This window comes from Peromyscus leucopus, chromosome 16_21, assembly GCF_004664715.2.
Source record: "Peromyscus leucopus breed LL Stock chromosome 16_21, UCI_PerLeu_2.1, whole genome shotgun sequence".
Taxonomy (NCBI): Eukaryota; Metazoa; Chordata; class Mammalia; order Rodentia; family Cricetidae; genus Peromyscus; species Peromyscus leucopus.
The window spans coordinates 26,790,560-26,804,006 of NC_051084.1; the positions used below are offsets into that span (position 1 = coordinate 26,790,560).

The 13,447-nt window shown below is 41.7% G+C and overlaps 1 protein-coding gene across 1 annotated transcript in view; it reads right to left on the minus strand.

The window, feature by feature from the left end:
- Nucleotides 1–614: 614 nt before the first annotated feature.
- Nucleotides 615–13,447, minus strand: part of Tmem26 (transmembrane protein 26) — a 47,091-nt gene continuing 34,258 nt past the window's right edge. Inside the window, exons 5-6 of the mRNA XM_028877231.2 lie at nucleotides 5,771–5,847; nucleotides 615–2,789 (exon numbers count right to left, since the gene is read on the minus strand). Coding sequence (XP_028733064.1) covers nucleotides 2,332–2,789; nucleotides 5,771–5,847 — 535 coding nt within the window. The 3' untranslated portion in view covers nucleotides 615–2,331. The remainder of the gene's footprint in view (nucleotides 2,790–5,770; nucleotides 5,848–13,447) is intronic.

Consider the following 13,447-nt stretch of genomic DNA (forward strand, 5'->3'; position numbering starts at 1 on the left):
AGCAGCCAGCATAAGGAAATGGAAACCCTGGCAGTTAGGCTAAATGCTGCCTTTAGCAGATTTTCCTGGAAAAGCCTTGAAGACTGTGTATCTATTTTTGACCATCCATTAATTACCAAGCTGGTCCTCGGTGCTCTCTGACTTCCTGGCATTCTAAGTTAAGCCAGATTTTGGACAGGCCCGAGGAGGAGGGCTAATTACAAAATACTTCATTTAAACACTAGAAAGTCATGAAACCAAGCCAAGCCTCAGATTTGAAAGCACTTTAAAAAATCCTTGCAATAGTCATACTACTCTATGTTCTATTTTTAGGGGCTCAGTGTTTGTTTTTCTGGGAAAAAGATAAATCACACACACACAAAAAATATGCTGTGAGCAAACAGGCAGGAAGAAGTGGTCCATGCATGTCATGGGAGAAGGTATTCAGCACAAAGCAGCCAGCAGTGCAGGAGAAGGCTGAGGCAGTTTGACAAATAGCAGGTATTATTACTTTTCCCCCTTTGCTTCCCATTGCTGAGTATTTTATTTTAAAATATTTTTATTCTCTCTCTCTCTCTCTCTCTCTCTCTCTCTCTCTCTCTCTCTCTGTGTGTGTGTGTGTGTGTGTGTGTGTGTGTGTGTGTGCAAGTATATGTGTGTGCTTGTGCATGAGTGCAGTCAGTGGCCACAAAGACCAGAAGAGGGCATTGCAAGCCCTGGGCAGTGGGCATTAGGATGAACTCCAATCCTCTGCAAGAGCAATACATGCTCTTAACCATGAGGCATCTCCCCAAGTCTCATTGCTAAGAATTTTAAATGACACCCCTTCAAAACTGTCACATTCTTCACTTTATATAAATACAATCTTGACCTTAGCTTGCATACAATTATTATGAAAAAATTATAAATGCATTCCATTTGTTTCCTGCACATTTTACAACCGTGACATTGTTAAAATGGAAAGCACAAGGAATAAAAGAAGTAGAAATTATTAGAAAACAGTTGTGGTTTTGTGTAAAATAGAATTTGCTTATAAAACGTGTTATCAAACGTGATGGATAAATACCATGCTATATTAGAAATTCATAGATAAAAAAATATCCCAACTGATCATCTAACAGTCACATCTAATTTAAGAAGTTCCCTGAATAAATGTCTCTGAGTTCCTGGGAATGCTAGTGTGGCCTGATTGATGTCTTGAACTCTAACAGCACAGTTTTAGAGTTGTTTACTAGATTGCCAAGTCCAGTTTTCACCACGTATTTAAAAGCAAGAGCTGCTTCCAAAGGTTTGGAATCATTTCCACCCAGAATGCATAGAGATGTGTAAAGGAAGGGGAAGACTATTTCAGTCATGGGAAACAAAGCCACCACAATTCCCAGGAGGTGATAGGGTACCATGTGGTGATTCTCAACATTGATGGAGGCCCTGTGCATGAGGCTGGCACCATCTCTCATCACCTTGTTCCTGAAACCACACTGGAGCCAGGGATGGCATTTCCCAGGAGCTGTGACTTACGCTGCTACTGTTGCTACTCCTGAAGTGGCTCCTGGCAGCTACCAGAAACCATGGCAACACTAAGGGCCACAGATACCTTCATCACTGCGTGCCAGGGCTCCCTGGAACCTGATCACGTGGAGCACCTTGACAATGTAGAAAAAGTTAACTCACTTGGTATTCAAACCGAAATGGCCTGCTGTCAACCTTGTGCTACCCAAGCCCAAAGCTGTCACTCCTCTCTAAGAGCAAAGGTACCATGGCCGAATACCACTTTGGTCCAGAAGAAGAAGATTCCTGGGAGGACGTGTGCAGTGACCATGGCTATTTTCTGTACTGAAGAAGATGGACAGCACCTGTTCCCAGCTTCCATCCCATGGCAAGCTGATTTTAAACGTGTTCCCCCCCTCATTTGTTCTGTGTTCATTGAATATACATTTTTTTTTTCAACGCAGAGAAGATCAGATGAGAGAGTCTGACAGTCTAGCCACCGTTAAAGGCTTCTGTATAACCAGGTCACCCCGGAGGATTGGTGGTGGGGATGGTAGTTGTCAGCCCTAAATCTTTGGAGGGTACGCTATGACACCCCTGTCTACAACGTTCCAAACCGTCCCATAGAACCAATCACTTACAGTGGTTCTTAGCATGTCCGCTATCATCACAGGAGGTTGTAACAACAGCCACCCATCCAAGTTTCTTCCATTCAGATGAAAAAATAAAGAGTACGTTGACTCTGATACAGGATCATCTTTTCATGTTGTTTCCTTAAAAACTGTTGTATGCAAAAAAAAAAAAACTGGGTGTGGGCAGGGGGATGGGGGTAAAGAGAGAATTATTCTATAAAAAGAAGAGGAGTTAAGCCTCCCGGTGCGTTGCGTGCTGGGAACAAATAACTAAGGTATGGCTGGAGTAGGACTCCTCGGAGGTGACAGGCGAGGCTTGCAGAGGCAGGGCCTCTCTGGAGGTGTCCTCCCAGTCACTGGGCCCACTTTCAGAGGGTTGGTCTGGGCCACTGTGCCCTGTCTGGAGGCTTTCTGGACGACCTTGCATGGAAGCACGGGTGGCCATGATCAACGCCACCAGCCGGTAGAAGTGCAGTGCCATCACCAGGGAATTCTTCACAGCAAAGAACACCAGCATGTGGTTGATCACTTTGAAATAGATCATCAGGACAAGGCGCACGACGAGGAAGGGGCCATCTTGGATGAAGAAGCTGAGGCCAATGGTCCATAGATCCGCACTGTACTGGCACAGGAACAGCCTGAGGAAGCCCCTGGCTTTCACAGAGGAGGGGCAGACCAGTTTCAACTGGACTGAAAAAGGAAGGCAACAACGATTACCATTCAGAAATGCAAGATGGAAAGAGAAGGCTGAAAAATCACTAACGATGGATGGTCTGATTGTGAAGGATGGAGTTTAATCCTGGGAGGAACAGAGGAGATTTTTCCCCACCTCAGGCCTCTGCATCCTGGCCACGTGGTTCCATCCACTTTAAAGGTTTTGCATCATCTTTCAACCTCCCTGTAGGGAGGGAAGGACCAATTAAATAGACTAAAGAGCATAATATGTAAAGGAAACTGGTGTGTGTGTGTGTGTGTGTGTGTGTGTGTGTGTTTGAGGTCGGCAGAGCGGGAAGGCAACAGAGACCTGTCTGTACTCAGGAGGCCTCAAGTCAAGAAGCCTGGTATTTCTCTCTCGGCGGCTTCACTCTCTAGCATCGAGAGACTGGCTGTGCTGCAGAACCTCCGGGTGCCTCAGTTTCTCCATTGAAATCTAGGATAGCAGGAATCCTAAGACGGGGTCTCTAGTCATTGGCTTGTTTTCTGTTAGACTAGCACCTTGTCTCCCTTTCTGTCTCTGCTTCTTCCTTCTGTCTCCCTCTTAGTGGAATGGGTGACGGACTTTCTTGACTGGTAAGTGCAGTATATGGATGACAGAGTTCCCAGCCGGACCATCGCAGGAGCTTTCTCTAGAATGTCCCTAATTCCTACTAAGTGCTCAGAATCCAAATTCAATTTTCACTCACATTAAACATACTTTTCTAATGGGGGTGATGGTGTGTATTTGTGTGGGAGCCCAAATAAAGGCCATTATTTCATTTTGTCCTCATTTTTTTTTTCTGCTTTTGTTTCCCAGTTTAAAAGAAAGACTGAGAATAATTGCGGATTTTTTTTTTTTTTTTTTTTTTTTTTGGCCAGTTGAACAAAAGGAGACTCCATCAACAGATGAAACTTTTGTTTTAATTTCAAAGATGTAAATTAAACTCGGGGTCAAGGGTAGAAAATAATCCTTTTTTGTAATAATAAAGCCTTCCATTTGGAGTTTTCCAACAAAGAATGTCTCAATCCAGCAAGGGCGTGCTGCAGCTATCATGAAGCGCCTTTGATAGGGGGTGAACATAATGTACTGCTTGTTGGAGAGTACAATAGCCGTTTAGTCAGAAGTGACATTTGGTCTTTGTTTTTCAAACAGCTGCATAGCATTATCACCTCCGAACGTTTACACAATTTCTTTCTTAAATAAAATTTTTCTTAGCAAGTCTGCGAACCACACGAGAGGAGAGGGCGAGTGAGCGACAGAAGAGAGACACGGGCAAGGTCAGGGAGTGCCTTTTTTTGAGAAGCCATGCTCAGGGAATCCCTCCTGGCAGGGCCCCCTCCCCCAAGGGTATTACTCACTCTACAAAGGATGGAGCCCAGGAGTCTATCAGAACAGCAGCTGGCTGGCTTCTAGCTGGGTAACCAGTACCATGTACCTAAGGCACACTTCAGCAAAACATCTGCATGTTGTTTGCATATATTTGTTTGTGATTATTAATCTGTAATTGGATTGGTATTTTCCTTTTTTTTTCTTTTTGAGAAAGGTTCTTAATATGTAGCTGTGGCTGGCCTGGAACTCACAAAGTAGAACAGTCTGGCATCAAACTCAGAGATCTGCACACCCCTGTCTTTAGAGTTCTGGGATTAAAGGAGTACACCACCATGCCCAACCCCCCCCACCCCCCCACCCCCACACCCATTTGAAAAAAGTCAGGCAACTCTTCCCATCCATTCAGGAAACAATTTTATCCAAGAAAGTATGTGCTTAAGACCCAAAATTTTCACAAGACCTCTGAATCTATTGGTGTGGACCCCTACATTCACATACTCTGTCTTATTCTCACCCTGAAGCCAACAGGAAGAGTGTCGCAAAGAATAAAATCGATTAAGAAAAAGAAGTATTACCGTCTGGAGGCTCCTCCAGAGTAAAGAACCAAGGACAAGAGTTGCCAAGTCACATTTCTAGCAGACCAAAAATCAGGGTGTGATTCCAAGCTGGAACCATTCAATAGAACTCTATGATGCTAAAAAACATTTTCATATCTTTGCTGTCCAACATGAGGGCCACATGTGGCAATGGAGAAGCTGAAATATGGCCAGGGTCACTGAAGAGTTGTTCCTTACGTTTTATTTAATACCAATCCACCCAGCTGTGTGTGGCTGTTGGGTACCATACTGTGGGAAAGCACAGCCATAGGAAAACAATATTATGGAATGCCAGCCGAACAGTTCACCTTTTGCCGACCCTCAACGATGCACGTATTCCTTAAAGTTAGAATACAGGCCGCCATTAAGAGAATCATAACTTTGCACCTGGGGCTTGACATTGCACCTCTTACCTTGGGGTCTCACAATGTGACTGGCTGAAAATATGGAGACTGCACATCAACGGGTCATTAAGCACTCACTACATTATTGAGTCATCCCTTGAACTGCTGTGAGTGTCATCCCATTTCACCGATGAAAAACTGAGGCACATACATCTTAATCAATTTTGGCAGGATTACAGATAATAAGTAATAGAAGTATTAGTTGAGTTGAATGCAAAGCAGTATAGTTAACTGCTCAAATACTAATTATTATTATTATTATTATTATTATTATTATTATTATTAATTTGGGAGGTTCTTTTTGGAAACAGAATCTTATATATACCAGGTTGACTTCAGACTTGCTATATAGCCAAGGGTGATTTTGAACTCCTGCTCCTCCTGTCTCCACCCCCAGAGTGCTGGGATTAAGGGTACACACCACCAGGCCTGACTACACTCATTTATCTTGGGCTCAACCACACAACAAAGCAGGTCCACAATTGGCTTTCCTGAGTTTCAGCCTACCTTCCTTCTAAGTTGGAGTAGAGCTAACACTAGGTTATCAAAGCATGAGTTCTCTCAACTGCCTCCTTCATCCTAGGATGGTTTATATTTAAGAGTCATAATTTTCTGTTTTTTATATACAAATATGAATACATTTACCTGCCAGGTCCAGGGGAAACTGCAGCATACTCCAGGTCCATACCCCAAGGATGCCAGAGACCAGTATAGTGTTATTTCTAGAAGACAATAGCATTTTAAATTAGCAGGAAAACATATGACCACATGCAGAAGAGAGAGATCAGCTAAATCACAGCTCATTAGGCACTAAGTAAAACTTTTTGTGAGTTGGCAAAATATCTTGTGTTATAATAAGTTCACAAAAAAACCCCAAGAATGATAATAGAACCATATGAAGACTATGATCCTTGGCTGCATAGCAAATTTGTGGCCACCCTGGTCTACATGTGATCTTGTCTTTAAAAAGAAAAACAAAATAAAAAATCCTAATAAGCATAAATGAGGACAGAGCCTACTGATTCCATATTTTTTCTAATCTGCTCACATTATAGAAACATTACAGGAGGGAAATGTTATAAGAAGTAGATACAGACATAAATATTCAGCCTTCCAACTTCAATAATGATATCCCAGAAAAGCGGACTATAGCACCAAGACTCCAGGACTCTATTAAAAAGATAATTCAAAAGGCTGGAGGGGTGGCTTCTTGGTTAAGAGTGCTTGCTGCTGTTGCAGAGGACCTAGTGTTGGTTCCTAGGTCCCCTAGGGTAGCTCACAACTATCTATAACCATCATCCACAGGGAACTGACAGGCTCCTTTGACCTCTAGCACCAAACACACACATAACACAGGGGAACACTTACATACATAAAATTTTAAAAAATCCTTACAAAGAGACAATCCAAAAGGGTGGAATGATGCTCGTCTACCTTAAAGCTCAACATAATAAAAGAAAAGGACCCTTAGGTGGGAAAAATGCAGTGATAATTTCATTAAGCAAGGACTTGCAGCAGAGAATAGATTATGAGGCAAAGGGCAGGGTGTTTGTGTGTGTGTGTGTGTGTGGTGTGTGTGTGTGTGTGTGTGTGTGTGTGTGTCCTTCACTATTGTACCCTCAATGCTTAGAACAGTACCTGACAATGATGGATATTCAGTATATATTTATAGAAAATTTTGATTGGACATACAAAAGGAGGGTCCATGTTTAAAGAAACCCACAAATGTCATGGACCTAGGAGAACAATCTGGAAAACTGGAGTCAGAAACAATAGAAATGGTACAAATTCAAAGAATATTAAAGAAGAATCAAGCAGACAAACAAAACAAAGACCATGTGGTATAACAACAACTTTTCCCAAGTGAGAGTTTTGATGGACAAGGGCTAGAGAGGCATCAGGAAGTGTGCTCCAAAGCAGACTGGTGGTTTCAGGGGGTGTCAGTAAATGCACTGAGTGGAGACCTTGAGAAATTAAACTCCAAAACTCTAAATTTGGGAAGGAGACATCTAAGCTGCCTTTATCTACCTTGGCAGTTGATGTGGCAAAGGGGTTCGTGACAGAAATAAAAATAAAAGGAAGCCTCCACTTTCAAAAGGAAGCAGAGACAGATCCCAAAGTGCAGAAGGCAAGTTACCATCAACACCTCCTTCGATTATGTAAGTGAGTCTCCAGGAGGTTTCTGAGAGCCCTCTGAGAAGGCAGTAATTACCAGAGGCATGTGGGTTATCTGAGAATAACTGCTCTCAAATAAGCTTACTTCTTTTTTATTTCAAAAATTGACTTGGGATTACCAGGCAGGTAATGCCATAAATTGATAATAGACACTTGGATCTAGATAAGCCTCCCTCAGATTTCTCCCATAGTGTCTTATTAACAAAATTAAGAAATATTGCGAGTGAGTACAGCTAGGTGGATTTCTGAGTGAGCAAATGACTCCCCGAATAGAGTGCATTAACTGATTGCTGCAGGCTCTGTCTCTGACTCTGCTCCACTGTGTGTTTGATCAATGACCTTGTTGAGGATGCAGATGGAAGGCTTCTCGTGAACACGTAACACACGGAGACAGAGAGCCGTTCTCTAGAAAACTCAATCGCGACTCCAAAAGATGTGACTAAATAACTGAAATTGGGGTGGAGCAGAGTGGGGAAGATTTCATTTCCCAGAAGCAGCTTGTGGCTTTTCCCTGGACATCTAATTATGCGCCCATGGCATGACATGATTTATGGTGTTCCAGAGTCAAACGCAACCATAGGTCAATTCACAAGAAATATGAAATCGGATTTTAAGTGGAAGTCCTTTGAGAATGTAGACTAAACTTCTTTGCTGTGTCAATGTCTGTACACAGCAAACCTTCCATTTTTAACTAATATCATATATATATATATATATATATATATATATATATATATATATATATATATATAGTTTCTGATTTCAGGCTTACACAGCAGGCAGTTTTCTCCATGTCTAACTGGTGATTACATTTAATCCTCTAGTAACTCAACAAAGAAGGCACAAGTGTTATTCATGTTTGATCAAAAAGGACACTGAGACATGGAGAGTTGGGGAAATATGTCCAAATTGATTTTCTTGGAAGAATAAAGCTAGATAGCAGATTTTAGCACCTATCCCCTTAAGAGCATTGTTTTTAATTTAAAAATTTTTTTATATATGTGTGTGTATCTGTGTGCATATGTATATGTATATGTGTGTGTTCAGAGTCCCGTGGAAGCCACAAGGAGGCATCGGCAGTTGTGAGCTGCCACACTTGAATGCCAGGAACAGAACTCCATGCTTCTGGAAGAGCACTATACACTCTCAAGTGCTGAGCCATCACTCCTGCCCACATCCAGACTTTTAGCTAGTAGTGATAGTTCATTTTCTCCTGGCTATGACAAAACAGATAACCAAAGCAAGTTTAGATGAGAAGGATTTATCCTGGCTGATGGTTTGTGTGACATCATCCATAATGGTGGAGCAGGCATTCTGCATTAGGAGACAGTCAGAGGTGAATTTTGGCGCTCTGCTCGCTCTCTCTTTTTTGGTCTTATCATTCATCCTAGTCTCTTGACACCTTGTGTAAAAACTAAACAACTCACTAGAGACTGTACCGTGCACCCAAATTCAGAGTATGTCCTCTTTCTCTGTTAAATCTGTTCGGAAGTACCCTCACCAATATTCCCAGGTTTGTGTCTCCTGGGTGATTCTAAAGTGCCATAAAGTTGACAATCTAGAACATTCACTTCACCAGCTTCCTATAGCATTTCCAGGAATTAGATTCAATCTGTTAGTCCTACTGTATGTTAGACTGTTCAGCACACATCTGAAACATGCTTCAGGCTTGATGAGAGAAATGTATAAGTTAGCTTGAGCAGAAGGTCAGAGCCTATGATTGCCAGGAAACTTAGAACAGTGTTATATATGTTAAAAAGGATCCAGTGATGGAAATAAAATAAAACTCATTCTCATGAGTTCAGAGCAAAAGCTCAGGCTTAAAGGATGTTAGATGCATACATCATTTCGAATAATATTGCCTAAAGACAGAATATGTCACTTCCGGGGCAGATAGCCTCTGTTAGGATTAATCCCACAGAGCTTACAAGAAAATGGCCGACATTTTAGAGAGGACTTTTAAAAATAAAGGCAAATAGAGTTTTCCTAAAATGGTCATTTTTGAAGTTTCTTGCAATCTCAAACTTCAATAATTCAACCCCAAAACATTGGTCTGTAAGGGAGTGGTGTGCAGGGGCCGTGCACAGTCTCTGGTTCCTAGGGATGGGAATGCAAACACCAGCTCCACTCCCCTGACAGAGAAGCAGAATAAAGTTCCTAATGCTACATCATACCCACACGTCATTTAACATCTGCAGGCTTTTGTGTACTCCTGTGCATCATGAGGATGGCAATTACAACAGATGCTGGATTTCATAGGATTGTTTCGGTGTATTATTTTACTGTGAAACATATCTTGATACAGTACCTGACTCTGGCTGTGTATGGGGGAGCATGCACATTAGTTATTCTTATGTTATCACATATAACCCTGAGACTATGTTTCTAACGCTCATATTTACAAGATAATAATGACAGTGCCTGCCTCAGTACAAATGTAAAAACTAAATAACTCATTAACCCAAAGACTTAAGAACAACTCCAGGTACACACCACGATGAATAAGCAGTAACTGTAACTGTTATTTATTTAATGAATATGTTACTTTTATGCTACCATCTGTCTAAAATTCTTGGTGTCTCAATTTCATCTTCTCATTATATAGAGATAAATTGTAGACTACTCCCAGATCTAAACATGTCCAGCTGTAACCATATCATTTTCTAAATCAGTTACTTTTTCCATTGCTATGACAAAAGCAACCTAAAGAAGGAATTGGGGGCTGATTTAGCTCACAGTTTAAGGGTGCAGTTCACCATTGTGGGGAATTTTAGAGGCTGGAACAAGAGATGACCGATCACATTCTATCCACAGTCAGGAAGCAGAGTGAGAAGAAAGCTAATCCTCAGCTCAGTTTTTCAGTTTTTCTTTGTTATTCAGTCTCGAAACACAGCCCAGGAAATGGTGCCACTACCTTCAGGAAGATCATTCCCTCATCTGCTAAACCTCTTCACAAGGACCCTTAAAGACACACCCAAAGACATGTCTTCTAGATGACTTCAAATCCCATGAAATTGATAGTCAAGATTAAGAACCACAAATAACGACTGCAAAGTTTCACATATGCACACATAACCTGTCCACACACAAAGTATGGAAGAATTCGAGTGCTAAGAAATAAAATTATCAACAAATAATGTTGGAAAGGTACATCTAAAAAAATCTAAAGAAGAATAATGAACTATCAGATCAGAGAGTGAACCCAGGACAGTTAACATTGGAAGGTAAACAAGTTGCTGAGCTTAAGCAGCCGTCAAGAATCTCAAAGGACTGTAGGCTGGATTTATCTACTACTGTTGCAATATCAACTGACCTTTAGAATGACCTTTAGAACTATTATCCAGGAAGCATGACTTACAGTGGGCTTCCCATTGTATCTACAGGAAACAGAGGCAGAGGGGTGTTAGTGCTCAGCTTATTGTCTCATTTTTTTTCTTTTCTGTTCAGTGTCAAATCTCAGCCCATGGAGTGGTACCATCTACATTCTGGATGGTACCTGAATTTCTGGTCTTGTCATCATGAAATAAGGGATCTTCATAGGTAAAGCTACTGAATTAAGTATGTACTTTTTCTTTCTGGTAACCACGGAGATAAGTTATTAGCCTTTGATGGATCAACAAAACCAACATAGTAGGTGAAAATTAAAAATATGAAGTCATTGGGGCTGGGTTTGTTCCCCAAAACCGACATGGAGACTCACAACCATCTGTATCTCTAGTCCCAAGGGTTCTGACACTGTCTTCTAGCCAAATGGATATCAGGCACACACGTGGTGCACAGATATGCACGCAAGCAAAACACCCACACACATAAAAGTAAAATTTAAAAGAATGTATGAGAGAAGTTACAATTTGATCCTTTTCTTAACTAATTCTTTTTGAAGTATGAAGTCTTTTATATAAAAAAGACTGAATAGGATCCATGTACATTTGAAATGTGACAAATGAGTTAAGATAATGAAGGAGAGAGAGAAGAAGGATGGGTACAAAGCTCTCAGAAGGAACATTTTGCTGAGAAAACTGCAGAGTAGAGAGACTGAGCACAGGACAAATTCGAGGAAGGCCTCCTCTGCATTGTCAAATATTCCGAGATATAGAAATGGTGAGGGAACAGACTTTTTCTTTTTAATAAATTATCTGTGTTCAGAAACCCTACAGAGTGTTTCCCAGAGGTGATGAACTATTTCTCCCAAAGATGCTGAATTTAGACTCACGAACATTTTGGAAGGGAAGCTACAGCAAATGAAAAGGTCAACAGATGCCTCTCCCCCTTAACAAATATGGCTTCTATTAGACACACTGTCAAAGATCACCATTCATGCTGGGGAAATTAAGCAGAGACAAGCAACAAATTCAGGAACATCGACTCTCCTTAATGCAGCAGAATTTCAGGTAAGAGCATCGAGAATCTGCAGAGTCCTTGCTCATGGCTCAGCTGTGTGAAAGAAAAATTGTATAGAGTGGAGTTAAAGGGGCAGAGAAGAATTTATTCCAGATGATTGCAATCAGTGGGAAGAATGACTCCAATACGCTTCAACAAGAGGTGGGAGAGGTTTTAAACCCTAAGAGAGAAAGCACTGGAGGACCCTTGGGTGGCAGCTGAGTGATGTGGGTGGAGGATTTCTGTTCGCTATTTGGGATTTAAAGTGTTTCCACAAACACTGTTAGATGGAGCCCAGTTTTCCTCTATGACATTGCCTCCTTATTAGAATGTCTAATACATTTGAAGACCTATATCCTACCGCTTTCGTCCTTGGGAACGACAAGAGGTGGGAGAAGACTAAAATTCAACAGGGCAGAGAAGTAAAGAATCTTTTCAATTTTCCTAAAAGAAATGCTCCAAGAAAGAGAAAAACCAAGGCTGTCTGTGATTTGAACATGAAATATTTGCCCCCGCTGTGTGTGAACATGTGGTCTGCAGCTGGTGGCACTTTCAGGAGGTTGTGGAACCTTTTAGGAGGTGGAGCCTGGCTAGAGGAAGTACGTCACTAGAGATGATGGGGGTTCGAGGTTTGTGTATAGCTTGGGCTCACTTCTCTTCTCTCTGATTCCCATTGTCCAGGCCAGCTTTCTGTTCTGCAGCCATACCATGCCCAGCACGGTGGGAGGTATCCTGTCAGGAACTTTAAGATAGATAAACCCCTTTTGCCCCTAAGTTGCTTTCTGTTGGGGTATTGTACTATGCCAACAGGAAAATAAAACTCACTAGATAGGAAGGAAGGAAGAAAGAAAGAGAGGAAGGAAGGAAAGAAAGGAGGGAGGGAGGGAGGGAGGGAGGGTAGCCACAGTTCTAAAATTTATGTAAATGAAAACATGTTAAGGCCACCTTGGCCAATCAGAGTAGAATGTTACAGGAGAAGACTTGGTCTTGAGGGAGCTGAACTAACTTAGAATTCAATATGAAAACTGACACTCAGGCTAAGCATGTTGGCATATGCCCTTAACCCCAGCATTGAGCAGGCAGAGGCAGGTGGATCTCTGTGAATTCAATGCCAGCCCTGTCTATATAGTGAATTACAGGATAGCTAAAGCTACAGAAAGACCCTGTCTCAAAGAAAGAAAGAAAGAAAGAAAGAAAGAAAGAAAGAAAGAAAGAAAGAAAGAAAGAAAGAAAGAAAGAAAAAGAGAGAGAGAAGGAAAAGGGAAAGAAGGAAAAGGGAAAGAAAGAGAGGGAGGGAGGCAGAAAATGGAAAGAAGGAAGGAAGGAAGGAAGGAAGGAAGGAAGGAAGGAAGGAAGGAAGGAAGGAAGGAAGGAAGAAAGTTCACTCTCAGAAATATGGTGGTCCACAGTGTAGATGTAACCAACGGTCTTATTAAATAAGAAACACAGAACCAATGCAAAGAAGAAAGCCAAGAGATCAGAGCTAAGAGCCTTACCGCCTGCTGCAGCTAGCCTCTTCAGCCAAGAGACCTCTCCAAAAGACCTACTTCCTGTCTGTTTTTCTTTATATAGACTTTCTGTTCTGCCTTCTCATTGGTTGTAAACCCAACCACATGACTGCCTCGTCACTGCCTGTCTGTACAGCCCTCCAGGTCTTCTATGGTATTGAGATTAAAGGCATGTGTCTCCAATGCTGGCTGTATCCTTGAACACACAGAGATCTACCTAGCTCTGCCTACCAAGTGTTGGGATTAAAGGCATGCACCA